At 43.3% G+C, this 15,301-nt stretch overlaps 2 protein-coding genes across 2 annotated transcripts in view; one reads left to right on the forward strand and one right to left on the reverse strand.

The window, feature by feature from the left end:
• Window positions 1–8,547, forward strand: part of LOC139808877 (uncharacterized) — a 28,218-nt gene extending 19,671 nt beyond the window's left edge. Inside the window, exon 3 of the mRNA XM_071771364.1 lies at window positions 8,123–8,547. Within this exon, the coding sequence (XP_071627465.1) occupies window positions 8,123–8,245 (123 nt within the window). The 3' untranslated portion in view covers window positions 8,246–8,547. The remainder of the gene's footprint in view (window positions 1–8,122) is intronic.
• Msi (RNA-binding protein musashi) overlaps window positions 1–15,301 on the reverse strand; it is a 91,830-nt gene that overhangs the window by 30,724 nt on the left and 45,805 nt on the right.

The raw sequence follows: 15,301 nt of genomic DNA on the forward strand, positions 1-15,301 counted from the left end.
ATATATATATACTGTATATATATATATGTATATGTATATATATATATATATATATATATATATATATATATATATATATATATATATATATATATATATACATATATATGTATATATGTATATATATATGTATATATATATATATGTATATGTATATATATTGTTTAGGTGCGCTAAAAATTACACTGCAGAAAATTTTATCTAGACCAAGCTACTCCATTAAGAAAATCTATGATAAAGAGATAAGGGAAGGATCCTAAAACGATCCATGTTAAAATTCTCAATAAATTGAGGAAAGGGAGACGAAGAGATATATGCTGTGGAAATTTGTATACTAAAGGTCGGATGTGCTCACGTTGCCAAATCCCTTAGACCTGTAAAGCGTTGCTCGAATATGCGTGTAACGTAATGCAAGCACAATGAAATCAATAACCGTAACAGAGTTACGTGGCTTGAAGCTGGCCACAATCGAGGAAATCGCGCCGAAAATCGCGATCCGACATCCGGCCGGGGATGAAACGCGACCTCGGCGTTTCCCGGAGGTGGAAAATCGGGGTCATCCGGGAGATTTTCCCGGACTCGCCGTCGGTGCAAGGTTGGAGGCGAATAATGCACGTGGAGCAGCGAACCCACGCGCGCTGCCTACGCGGCCAGTTATTCCCGGTGGTGGTGAAGGAGGTGCGGAAGGGGTACGACCGCACCACCGCCGGGCGACCGGTCGGGTCGATACTCCTCCAGGATCGAGGAAATTCCAACCCGTGACTCGGCTAATCCTGCTCCGGCAACCGAAGGAACACCTCCGGCCTCCGGCAGTGTCCGTCAAACGCCAAACCGGCCCCGGAATTAACTAACGCGAGACGTCACGTCTCGCGACTACCGTCTTTCTTCCCCCACCCCACACCGATCTTGCGAGATCGAGCGATCATTTCCGACTGCAATTATTATTTATCGCAATGACTGAACATTCTAATAACGACGAGATTATTTCGCAAACAGTAAGGGGCCCATTCGTTAGCGATATTAAACATTTCCGCGATTTGTGTCAATTAATATCAATTAAACTTTACCGAAATAAATAACAAAATAAAATCTTATTCATAGTGTATGATAAGAAAAAAAAAAGAAAACATAAAACAAAATCTCGCGATAATAAAAACAGCATAGTTAAGTTGTTGTAAAACTGAATGAAAACAGGACGCGATAAGTTTTTGAACAAATGCCCACACTAAACCTTTTATTGAACGTTAAATTGCCTTATCGGCAAATTTCCGAGTGATAAAATTCTATGCACACTCCTCCCCCTCCGATGACGTTGGCTATTTCCCTGTTATAGTTCCTGCTTAACTGATCTCATAAACTTGTAAACGACATAAGCGTGCCTCGCTGATATTGTTTTATATAAAGAAAAAATTGTATTATCTCTAATATTGAGATCGAAGATGACTCGAGCATAATGAGATTTTAAACCCGATATTAGTCCGTCGCAGATTACGAAAAGCGTCTTTTCACAAGGATTTAATAACTACTTTTTACAAGGATTTAATAACTGCTTCAATATGCTATCGGATGTTGATAAAAGTCGAATACTCTGCCGAGAACTTTGTAAAAATTTTTGCACGATATAGCATATATCCCAATCGAACGATTGAAATTTATTACGTTTATACCTGTACCATATATAATTCAAAAGCTCGTTACCGCTAATTTGCGAACCATTCGATAAAATATTCAATTTAATAAAATGAACGAATATAATTAAATGGCACGAGAGTAATTCAAAATTCACGATAAGCGCGCAGGTACTTGATCGCGCAGAGAAATTTATCGTGACATGGCATCAGTGGATCATCAGTGGCACGACATATTGTACGCCATTGACATTTTCATTTGCAACGTAACATCACGGATCGCATTGCGCTTGCACGACTCAACGACTACCACTCACGTTTCTCGCGTCCCTTTTAGTTTCCGAGAATAGTCAGCGCGGTAAAATAAAAACGCAAATTCAGTCGCAGAAAAGGGCCAAGAGCTTCGCAAGGCCTCACAGGGAATTTTCGCGATTCAAATGTGACGTACACGAGAGCGGCAGCGGATTGAGAACCACCTGCGGATCTGTCTGATTCCGTACCACCCTGCGCGGCCCGACCACCGACAGCACCCTCTCGCAACGGCTCTCTCTCTCTCTCTCTCTCTCTCTCTCTCTCTCTCTCTCTCTCTCTCTCTCTCTCTTCCTTCATCCCCACAACTTCCTCTCGCCCTCCCTCCGCAACAAAACGTTTCCATTCCCCGTTGGCGGCGTGCTTCCTTCCAAGGAGGCAAATACACATAAACATGCATATACCTGCGCGCGCGCGCACACACACACACACACACACATACACATACAACAGCCGTGAACGAACCGCCATGCAAAAGGGAACGGCGACTGTATTGCAGATCTGTAATACTCCTACCCCTTCTGAGAGAACAGCGGGCGAACTCGGTTGCTACCTCTCCACCCCCTTCCTTCAAACCACCGCCACCACCGCCGCCGTTGGCGCCGCCGCCGTCGTCGACACCGCCTTTCCATCCCTATCCCCTCTGACGAAGCTGACTTCCTGGTCAATAACCTCGGCAGCGTGTACGCGACATAATCGTCAAACGTTCGCGATCGGGATAAATGTGTCGTTCGGGAACCCTCCCCCCTCTCCCCTTTTCTCGTCACGTGGCGTTAAACCCTTCAGCCCCTGAAAGTGAAATGGTGCTCGTTCGCACCATCTCTCACATTGCGCGACGGAACCTGTGTTATATTTTATCAACATTTTGTCATTCTTCTTTCACGTATTAAAATCGTTATAATCTCGGCATTCGAGTTTTCGTGAGTATATGGCGAAACTTTGTGAAATTGTCCATTGAATAAATGCGAGAATCATCAATTCGTGTACATTCGTGAAACGAAAATCTGAACTCGAAATGAACACGCGGCAGTTTCAGCCAACGAGCGTTTCTGTATTTTTATCGCGCGGCGTGCAGCAAGGACCTTTCCTCCAAACTTCGTAATATCGTGCTACGCGAGGAGATAATAAAAACGCCTTCCCGCAAAGTGAGCTTTCAAAAGTTTGCGTTGTACATCCAGAAAGTTCCGTTATTTATGTCTGTCTCTTATTAATTATTATGGAATGTAAGTACGAAGTTAATACGAACTTGCCGCGAGCTAACTCGTAGCAAAGTGCTGGGAGGGGTTTTATACGAGATAAATACTTCTTAATTTTTATTTCGAGGCATGCTGTCGCGTTCGCAAATCCGATAAAGTATTTTAAAGTTACAATTTTCCTCTCTCTCGATTATCATTTGGTATTTCATTTATCCTAAATTATGGACGGCAAATAAGCCGTGCGTCAATAATAATACTATATATATATATAATATATATATATATATATTATATATATTATATGTAATATGTGAATATATAATATGCACCCATGTGCGAATGTCGGACTTCTGCCAGAGTTGTCCGCATGGCCCAGAAGTGGCACAATATTGGCTGCCAAGACTTGATGGGTGGCACTGCCCCAGTACGGATAAACCGCTAGATCAGTATTGTGCCAGTCTCGGTGACCAGTACTCCCATGCAACCATACTCTGTTCTGAGGCGAGTCTCGTCTCAGGATTGACCGTGTATAAGGCCAGAAATGATATTGATCTACGGCCGAAAGTCGGCTCAGTACTGGGGATGTATTGGGTCGACTTAGAAAATTTTCGCTCGGGACCGGAGGTAACAACCGCGCAAAAGCAACACGCCGCGAGAGGACTTAACTTTTTGCTCGAGCGGCGCCGGAGGTAACAACCGCACGAAAGCAACACGCCGCGAGGGGACTTAGAAAGCTTTTTGCTCGAGCAGCGCCGGAGATAACGACCGCGGCGCGGAAGCAACACGCCGCGAGAGGACTTTTCGCTAGAGCCCACGCCGGAGGTAACGACCGCGTTTGTGCCTCTCGGTTACAAGTACCCCGAATTATGGTATCATTCGTCTCGCTTCGCGTTTCGCCTCTGGCGCCCGTAAGCGACCGTGCGTAAGACCGTGCGTCGCCGATCGCTCGGCCGGCCGGTTGGGTACTATAAGAGGTTCGGTGCGCTCGGCGAGCCGAGCGACACGAGCGATACGTACAGACGTGCAAACGCGTTTCGCTTGGTCTGTACGAATGTGTAAAACGTTTGTGGAATACGTACACGAAAGGGGCACGTACGACGAAGTCGATGCGGGGAGCATCGTTTCCCAACCATATTCCGAGGCGAGTCTCGTCTCAGTACTGACCGTGTATAAGGCCAGAAATGATATTGATCTACGGTCGAAAGTTAGCTCAGTACTGGGGATGTATTGGGTCAACTTAGAAAATTTTTGCTCGGGACCGGAGGTAACAACCGCGCGATAGCAACACGCCGCGAGGGGATTTAGAAAGCTTTTTGCTCGAGCGGCGCCGGAGGTAACGACCGCGGCACGAAAGCAACACGCCGCGAGTGTTATGGCAATCAGTGTTGTCCCCGTACTAGTACTCTGTGTCGGGCCAAAATTGGCGCCAAGAGTTAGCCCAATACTGGCAATCAGTGTTGTCCCCGTACTAGTACTCTGTGTCGGGCCAAAGTTGGCGCCAAGAGTTAGCCCAATACTGGCAATCTGTGTTGTCCCCGTACTAGTACTCTGTGTCGGGCCAAAGTTGGCGCCAAGACTGGGACCCGTGTTATCATTCCGACATTGCCCCAGTAATGACCCCGATTTTAGCTTGTACTGGCCCAGAATCGTCAGCCAGTACTGGTAACTCTGGCACCAGTACCAAGCCAGCACTGAGCCTTTTTGAAATTCGCACATGGGCAAATATAAAATTAATCGATCGGAAATGCGATAAGATATGTTGATAAAGAAAATTTGTCAGTTGTTAATTCTGAACGACTCCGTTCCAGAGATTTATCCGCGATACTTATACGAAATCCGAATTGACAGCGCACACAATAAATTGAAGGGTTTCTATAAACTCGGCTGCAAAGTGATGCCATCTGTGGCACTTGGTGCGAAACTCGTCTTAAAAATCATCCCCCTGAGATCAATACGCTGTAGGGGTAGACAGCGGGTCTGCGAAATACAACGTAGCGGCTCCAGGAATCCGGCGCGTTTAATCTTTCCGGACAATCGAAGACGCGCGAAGGAAACGGGAGGAGAATATCGCGTCACGCCTTCGTTATTTATTAAATTAAACATCCCTCTCGGACAAAACCCTTCGAGCGGTGATCGCCTCGCTAACTTTTCACGTGGAATACCCGGTTGAATTATTGCCGCGTCGTGAACGTTCGTGCTCCCTCGGCTCGATACTTTATTGCTTCTGCCAGGATTAAAAAGTTGCAAGCAGTTGCAACAGAAGAGAGTACTTTCGGCATATCGTGGCGTCAGGCGTCAAGTTTTAGTACGTCGCACATATATATTACGGAGCGACACGACTTAGAGGCGAATAGGGTACATAACGACGGCCAGTGGGGTTGGGACACGAGAATATACCGTAAATCTCGTCCCTTGGCTTCGCCGGATATTAGATATTTAGTACAAAGTCTATCGGAATCTGATCAGCCGATTCAGGGCACACGTATAACGAACATTTTCCAAAGTGTCGGAGCTTATACGCGAGCAACCGGCGCACCACATCGACTCTACCCACATGTACTCTGCGTATGTGTGTGCGCATCTGTGCATGTATACAGTATCTGCATAGTTTCGCATAACACTTTAGTCAAATATGAAAGAAAATGTTATGGTTTTGCCATTGAATTACACAATACTATTTTCGACTGTTCTCGTAAATATTAATTAACGCTAATCACGATTTAATTAACAAATTTGCCGTTTCTGCCTGAAAATAGAACTGGGACGGGATCAAAGGATTGATTAAATCTCAATTAACTTTAACGAAAATTTATGAGAACCGGCCACGTCGAATAAATGAGGTCGTACGATTTTCGAGCATTACTCGCGAGCCTTTAAGTCTTTAATTACGAAAACAGATTAAGTGTGAAGGAAAGATTACGCAATCAACGATCGATTAACAGTCGCTTTGAAGGAAATGCTATTTCTTTGTGAAGGTTACGGTTAATTTAATAAAAAAATGAAACCAAATATCTTTTTCGTTGTATTCCCTTCTTGCAACGAGTCGATTAAATTGTCGAAAAAAAAAAGAGATATTTTTAGACGCAATTATGTTATTCAATCCGCGGTGGAAACCATAAAAAAATGGCAGCGATCGAACAAGCCAGTCGGTGAAGACCCGTGTGTATTCGGGTCAGGCATTCGGCTTACCAGGAAGATTTTGCAAAGGTTTCCACGCGAGTGTCTTCTTTGTGGCTTCTAATGACATAATTCGATTTCCGCCGTGCCGCATTAAATCCATATTCGGCGATGTTACGCACGGGCGCGCGCGCGGCTTTCGTGCTACTCCTCCTCTCTTTCTCTCTTGCTCACTCGCTCTGCTCGCTCACTCACTCTTTCAAACATTCTTGCAGAAAACGCCTCGCAAAGACGCGGCCTTTCATCGAACGGACATATTCACAGGCAAATCTCCTCCTAGTTGCCAATCTCGTTATCACCTCTGATCCACCGATTGTGCTTCCGATAAGTTTTGTAAAACGATTGTCGTCACGCTTTCGCCCACGGCGAAAATTTAACTCGCGGCAAAAGTAGGGCGTGCACGTTTCGTATACGATCGTTCCGTTCCTCTTGATTTGCGACCGTCGAAGGCGGAGTAAACTTCGCGGAATTAATTAGCGCGATCCCTGGACCCCGATACGCGAAAAAGTGCCTCGATGTCTCGTCTTTCTGACACGCCTGACTCTTCGGCTGTCATTATTTCAACAATAAGGACGAGCTTTCTCGCGAGGACTCGACGAGAGGCTACAACAAATCTCGTTTATGGGAGAGGGGAAGAGGGGTGCGAAGTCGGCGGCCATTGCTCCGGCTCCGAGATAGCTTTTGTGCTTTTTGTTCGGCCCGAGCCTTTCATCGCGCCATCCCTTCGCGCGCACAAAAGAACTCGGGTAAATACGAAAAACGCCACGTAGGCACGTCCTCGTTGCTCGCTTTCGAATCTGAAAAATCTCTTATCGATGACGACGTCGCCCCGCTTCAGGGGCCGGAACCCGCGTTGACGCGATCGCGAGATAAACAAGACCCTTCATAATAACACACCTCAACACAAAAATATAAAATAAAATAAAAGGGAAAAAATATGATTTGTTGTCGTTTTCATTGGATCGTTGAATAATCGATCGTTGCGCAATGTTATTCGGCGATCCAACGATTCAGTGAGGAGAACGGAGACGCAATCGCGACTACCAAATAATTAAACACGACATCGCCAAAGTCATATGATTCTCGTAACTATTGTCGCCATTGACACACGAAACGCGGCTCGGTTTAATATTGACAGTCGCGACAACGCGAAACTTCGTCGCCTGGAGGGTAGACGGCTTGTAAAAGAGGATAGGAGAAGTACACTGGGTGGTAAGCAGCTTATTGCGAGCGACGTCGTCAGGATTTTCGGTAACGACACTGCATGGCTGTCGTGTCGACTTTTGAACGATAATGCACCATCGTCCTTGCTGCTCTTTCCTGTCTTTCATTAAAAACTCCGTGTCACGTCAAGACGCGACGTAAGACACGCTCGCAAAAATTTGACATATTTCAAAGAATATCAATAAAACGGGCAGGTATAGATATCGATATTCAAAGAACTGTTAAATAATGACGATTTGACAGAGTCTTCAATTGGTCGATCAATTCAATCAGTCAATAAAATTATTCAATCTCTTTATTAGTTTATCTGCTATTGTTATATATATTCTGCATAGGGCTGCGAATTATTAAATATCATTACTGATAATAAAGATAACGCGCACACTCATACACATACTATACATGCATACTCATTGCCAGATACTATAATAAATAATAAAATATAAATGAAAGAAAATAATAAAACTAAATCCATATGTTTATCGTCAGAGGATTTGCTCGCACGTTGATAATTATGGTTTTAATACTGTATGAAAGTACATTTTTTACAATTTACGTTTCTAAAGGCATCCCCTGTATCTGTTTTAGCTGATAACGCTCACCGAATGGAAACCAGCCATTCATTTGGACAATCGTTACAGACTGATGAGGCACGAACCGATGCTAGATGCCGACGGCAACGAAACTGATCAGATTGGAGAAGATTGTTAATCGAGACGAAATATATTGAAAAGAGTAATCACGAATTTAATTGTCTCGAATTTAAATACGTGCAATTATTGTAATACCTACATTGTAACGATGCTAACAGCATTTAATGATGATGATAGGAGGGAGAGTTCCTTATAGGTCAATAAAATGAAATTTAACGTATTAATGCCGGGATTACGATGAACTTTACGTAACGGGACGCGACGGAACGCGACTGGACGCGACGAAACGCGACGGGACGTAACGAACTTATCGCCGTAACGTGAAGCAGCGTGCATTGAAAAATGATTTGACAGCGTAGCGTGAATAGAAGGTTAGTTGTCATTCTCGTTGGTAACTACCGTTCTTGCTTGGTAATTCCAAATGAATTCTGCTATACTATGAGGCATTATCAGTTTCTTAACTTAATTTTGGCCGGATATTTGTATCTTCAACTGCGGAAGAAGAAACGAGTACGAACCGTTGGTGTGAGAGAGATTTTTCGGAGAAGAACCCAGTTTGGTGATGGACATAATTTACTTGAAGAACTCCGTTTCCGTGATCCACTCTTTTTTTTTATTTACACAAGGATGAATGTCGAAAGGTAAGATTTAATGATTGCCTAGTACAAAATATAATCATTTTTACAAATTAATGTCTGCCAAAAAATATTTATCTTTTGCGCTTCTTTATCAGTAGACCAAGCAAGATCAAGAGGTACCAGAATGTAGGAAAGCAGACATTAATTTGTAAAAATGATTATATTTTGTACTAGGCAATCATTAAATCTTACCTTTCGACATTCATCCCTTGTGTAAATAAAAAAAAAGAGTGGATCACGGAAACGGAGTTCTTCAAGTAAATTATGTCCATCACCAAACTGGGTTCTTCTCCGAAAAATCTCTCTCACACCAACGGTTCGTACTCGTTTCTTCTTTCGCAGTTAAAGATACAAATATCCGGCCAAAATTAAGTTAAGAAACTGATAATGCCTCATAGGAGAATTCATTTGGAATTACCAAGCAAGAACGGTAGTTACCAACGAGAATGACAACAAACCTTCTACTCACGCTACGCTGTCAAATCATTTTTCAATGCACGCTGCTTCACGTTACGGCGATAAGTTCGTTACGTCCCGTCGCGTTTCGTCGCGTCCAGTCGCGTTCCGTCGCGTCCCGTTACGTAAAGTTCATCGTAATCCCGGCATAAGGTGTCATTTGATGCGCGAATATTATATTTGCAGAAAACGTCAATCGAACGCGGTGCCACGTGATGCCGGGATTACGATGAATTTAACGTAACGGAACGCGACGGACGCGAATAACGTAACGTGAACTTAAGAAATTACGATCGCCGTAACGTGAAGCAGCGTGCATTTCAGAAATGATTTGACAGCTTGGTGTGAATAGAAGGTTAGAAATTCACGCTGCTTCACGTTACGGCGATCGTAATTTCTTAAGTTCACGTTACGTTACTTCGCGTCCGTCGCGTTCCGTTACGTTAAATTCATCGTAATCCCGGCATGAGTCGTCGTCTCTTTGGCTACCGTCGAATTTTGTTTATAAATCGATCCATCCCTACCCTTCGCCGCCCCGTTCCCTCCCCAAGCAGACGATATGATGCAAAAATACTGCATACCATTTCCAGAATACCACTATTACCGCTACAGGATTTTAGCGGCCGTTTGCGTTTAATCGGATAAAGCGTGTTTGGCGAATAACTGCGCGAATACTACTCCCCGGCGCATGCACGAGGATGTATGACATTTATATTAGTATTTAAAACTGACATATTTACATGCATAACATGATTTTTGTCTCATATCCGCGCGACTCGCACGCCTGCGCGCGCATATACATATCCCGTAATGTCCCGTTTCCAGCTGCGTATTATATTTTAATGAAGATTCCTCAGTGAATCCGTACTCACTTCGTTTTGAAGCCAAAAATGGAAATTGAGAATTTATCATCCGTGAAAAATGTATCATCCGCATAATGCGTCATCAGTTATCTCTCAAAAAGTAATGACGTTGCTCCTGGTATATGTATGTTAGAGGAACGGTTGATATCCGCTCCCTGATGGTCCTGTGCGCGATATTACAACCGCAGAGAGCGCCGAGAGAGCTAAGGAATAAGGTGCGAAGCACAGGAATCGGGTTTGAGAATCGGATCTCCGCTACGGTAACCGCCACGCGGTAATAGAAGCCTGCAATGGTGGTCTGTGCCCTGCGCCGGGCCAGGTGGTAGCTCTCGTGCAGATCCAGTCTCGCAGACCCTTTTCTGCTCCCCCACCCATCTCTTACCCCATACGCGGCGGCCATGCGACAGCTGTTGATCGTCGTCCCGTAATAATACGCGAGACCGTATATACGCGCGCGTTAGACGACGAGGATCGGCACGGTCTCGCGATGCTGCATTAGACTGCAACATCGCCTAATGCGCGCGGGCGGGGTCAATTCGGCACCGGTTCGACTAACGGCTTAACCCTTCCCCGCCAGCCGTTCACCGCTCTCGATCTTCGCCGATACACTCGAGGTCTGGAGGAGAGGCCTAGAGGAGAAGCCGGTGTCGGCGCCATAGCGCGCGGTTCGCATCATCATCGGCCCGACACAAAGAGCCCATTCAACGACGTACAACGACGATCCTGCTCCGGGGACTGTAGGCCAATAGGGGCAACAGGCCGCTTGCTTGCCCGGTCTGTTCGCCTGTCTGCCTCCTGTCGCACAATACGGCCTTCGGCAGATGCGGTGGCGCGATGCGCGATCCGCTTTTCTTTCGGGACACGTCTAACATGCGACGGAGAAGAACAGTTCGCGTTCACGTTTCAGACACAATAATAAGACGTAATAATATAATTGAGACAATTCGATAACAACATTGTAAACTCTTAATCTCCCAGCTATCTATAACATTTTCTCGAAATTATCGACCAATCAGAATAGAACCAGATAGAAGCGCAACCCAATTGCGATACGTTCTTCGGATTCGTCATCGCGTCTTTGTGTAAACTAAAGTAAAGTAACGATTGTAAATTAACGCGCGCACGCAGAGAGGGAGAGAACGAAAAGGACTAAACGATTAGTCACGCAAAGTTCTCAATTCTAGCTGAACAGAACTTTCCGAGATAATTTACTGCGGCGCAGCGCGTTTACTCGCAAATACATTTGTAGAAAGCAAGAGCGGAAAAAGAACGCGAGACTCGGATGAAAAAGGTGCGCCCGAGAGCGAGAAAGTAGCCGATTTGGCTATGCAATCTTGGACACGTTAGATGTGGTCGGTGTTCGCTTTCCAGCAACGGTGCTGGATAGAATCGCGATTGCGGTTGTGTTGCGCAAGTTACGTTCCGCGAAGAAAAACGGCAAATATAGTCGGAAAAGCGCGTCTCGTAACGTATATCGCGTAACACGATATTCGCTCGATTCCGCGCGTGAAATCGGCATCTTGGTTCTGCTTTAATCGGCTGGCTTAGCTTAATTATTTGATAAACTAACGTTAATCAGATCAACGTCGTTTCGTTTGACGTAGTTATGCGCAGAATATGAAAATGCATTCCTGTTTCCCCTTACTCGTACTCGGTGTACTCGATTCGATTTACAGTGATTCCACTCGGAGTCGTCGCGGTTTCGTCTGGCAGACACGATTAGGCACTTTCCGAAGTAACTGTACGTTTCCTGTACCGGAAGAGACCGAGCCAGCTGGTACACGCCAGCAGGTTACACGACGGTTTTCATGCTCGATTTCGGGGATCGGAGGACTTTCGTCGTTCGTATTCCAGGGATATTCGTAAATTTCATTTGGATTCGACAATCTTCTCTCGACCGAACTATCGCGGCAGTCCTTACGGCTTTCTTTTCTTTTCCGTTGCGTGAAAATCTCTAAAAATTCTATGCAGCATTAATTAATTATTTAATAGCGTTACAAAAGACCTTTAATAGAATTATACACATACAAGATGAAAACGAAATCGTAGTAAGCAAGAACAAGCGAGAACAAGGTGATTTTTCAGGCCAAAATAAGTTAAAATTGTAGAATAATTTTTTTCGTACAAGAATTTGTTTTCGAAATAAATGATTTTGAAAATCTATCAAATATACGTGAACTTGACTGAGTTTCGACTGACAAATTTTTCTACACATTACTATTTCTGTTCCGTTACGTTTGTAGACATCGGCAACCATTTGTTACCTATCAGTCCTATTATCTCGATTAACTATGAGTTTCTGCCAAGTTTTCGTAATGGCAAGATACAATAATCGGGATCAGCAATATGCTGATATAATTCTTCCTTAGGAATCTGTGGCGGTAATCCAAATCACCGATACCCTAATAAACGAATGATATAAAGAGTGGAGCAAATGCTCGTTCATGGCTCGTTTATTTCACTCTAAACTTAGCATTAGAAATTAATAGCTAAAACAGTCTATAGCAAGATCCGTTAGTCGAAACATAGTTAAGCGCACGTGTACTTGATACATTTTCAAAATCGTTTATTTCGAAAACAAATCCTCGTATGAAAAAAAAATCATTCTACAATTTCAATTTATTTTGGCACGAAAAATCAATGTTTTCGCTTGTACTACGATTTCGCACGCATCCTATATAAATATAAAATATTGTATATAGAACAAGATATCATTAAATTTTACGATTATACAAAATTATAGTGTTTTATGAGTAAAAATTATTAAATTGAATTTAGTAATCAGTAGACAGTATTAAATACGTTTTTATTTCGTGACTTACAAAAGTATAGGTATAGAAACGATTCGCATTGGATCGCAATGCGACTGTATCATTACGATCGGGAAGAAAAACGACGGAGAACGGCTGGCGAAACGCGTCTCGGCAGGGCGATAAATCTATTTCGCATTCGTCATCTTTAAATAAAATGCATCTCGTGCCAGCGCGTATAGAAAGAAGTTTTGCACGTATCCCCAACGCGGTGAGAGAGCAGCTGTTCCCACACCTGGCAAAGATTTTGGAGCCCCTGGGACCACGGGTCGGCTATGCGGAATTCCTCCAGAACCCACCGCGGATTCTATATGTGCGCGCCGAGCTTTCAACAACGAATCGCGATATCATGCGATTCGTACGCGAATATGCAATATCCATATCTCGCCACTGACTGTTTGAAATGCATTAATCCGCGTTATTGAATACAACAAGTTAACGTATTGTTTCTGCGTTTATAGCGATAATTCAGTCAATACAATCGCCACGCCACGCCATTAGAATTCATTGTATTGTTCGTTGCGTTCTTAATGAAGGACGTCACTTAAAACTACGAAGAGTGCAACGCTAATTTCTATATAGGAATGAAATTTAAATTCCATATCGCATTGACTTTCTTGAAGATTATTTCCAATGGACTTGAATTCGTTACAAAGATCAATAGTTTGCACCGCGAACCGTGATGTAAGAGGAACGAGGAATGATTCAGGAATTATTAACGTAGAGCATAAATAATACGCATTACTGCGGTAACTCAGAAGACCTCATAAACGGAAATCCGTAATTTCGATGTACTCGCGCGTACGTAATCCATACCGAAGTGAATAATTCAGCACAATTGGTAGTTAGGTATCAATGAGGAATCAGATTAACATTAATTATGGATAAAGCCAGATCGTGATCGGACTCTCGAATATTCCTTAGCGACCATATTACCAAGACTTCCTACTTATATTCTTGAAGATTGCTTACCAAATTAAGACTGTCGGCATTGATCCGCAGCAAAGAATAATTGTTGTTCATGCAAATATAAAACAAGAAATAAACTTGTCGATTAAAATCTAATCTAAAAAAAAGATTAAATAAAATAGATAAGACATCTAGGTTTGATCGGATGATTTATTATTTCTCATAAGTTATTAGATATCAATAATCGCGAAATGCAAAATTATTACATACGCTAGCGATCGCGTTGCACTGTAAAAAAGAATAGTAATACATAAAATTGCACGAGCAACAAATGTAAAATATTGTACTGTTTAATTAATATTATACTTATTATAATGGAAATACATTTCTATTATAAAAAATCAGATGAATTTTACGCTTGTTTATAATTTTACATTACATACATGTCACATACCTTTTAAAGAGTATAGGCTTAGATTACAGAACTCTTTATTTTATAGACAGTAGTAGTCTGTTTGGAGAAACAAAGTGAGATCTCATTATTCTAAAATATCGATCCTCAAAAAAAAAAGGGGAAGAAAGATCGACCTAAGAGACGCTGAATAAAAGAGAAATCGGCGAGAAGCGCGGACCGTCGTATGTAGAATCGGACATAAGAGATGAGGAAAGAGACGAAAAGCAGAAAAAGAGAGAGAGGATAGAGACGGAGAGGTCGGCGCGCCGCGCGGACAAGCAAATAAAGAAACAAAAATCGAGCGAGGTGAAGGAATGCTCGACCTTGGCGTCTCGTTCGCGAGGACTATGGCACCTTCTCAATCAGAGGCCAGATGAAATCGAGAGAGAGAGAGAGAGAGAGAGAGAGAGAGAGAGGAAGAGAGAGAAAATAGCGTTGCAACGGTTGCAGCCAATCTCATTGGCGCATTATGCCTTTCGATCATTAAGGCTCAATTTCGCTAACGACCTTTGAAATCAATCTTAATCATTTTACATTTACACAAATACACTTTTTCTTTCTCGCAACGTCAACGTCGCAACATATTTATAAAAAGCAATAGTAAACTTTCAAATCCGGCTCATTTGACGCTCGAAAGTTATTACAAATTCGGTTAAGCTTGTGGTACCGTAATGTATCATTCATTTACATTTTATTGTTCATAAAGCGACGATTTCTTTTTATGTCACGGTACACGCGGTGAGTTAATTAAAGCCGGTTAACGCAACTGGACTGAATTCTAACGGGAGGAGCAATATGTTTACACGAGCAACCGGATGTTTTTCGGCGTTATACGAGTCTCGTAATCGCGAACCGCTGCCACCGAAACTGATGTAATTTCCGCGCAAATCCGGATTTCCCGATATCAAAAACGTAGAAATTTCATCTCGCGCACAGGCGCAGCGAGAAAATTTACGCAATTTAACGCTGCCGATGCAAAATATC

Source organism: Temnothorax longispinosus, chromosome 2 (assembly GCF_030848805.1).
Source record: "Temnothorax longispinosus isolate EJ_2023e chromosome 2, Tlon_JGU_v1, whole genome shotgun sequence".
NCBI lineage: Eukaryota > Metazoa > Arthropoda > Insecta > Hymenoptera > Formicidae > Temnothorax > Temnothorax longispinosus.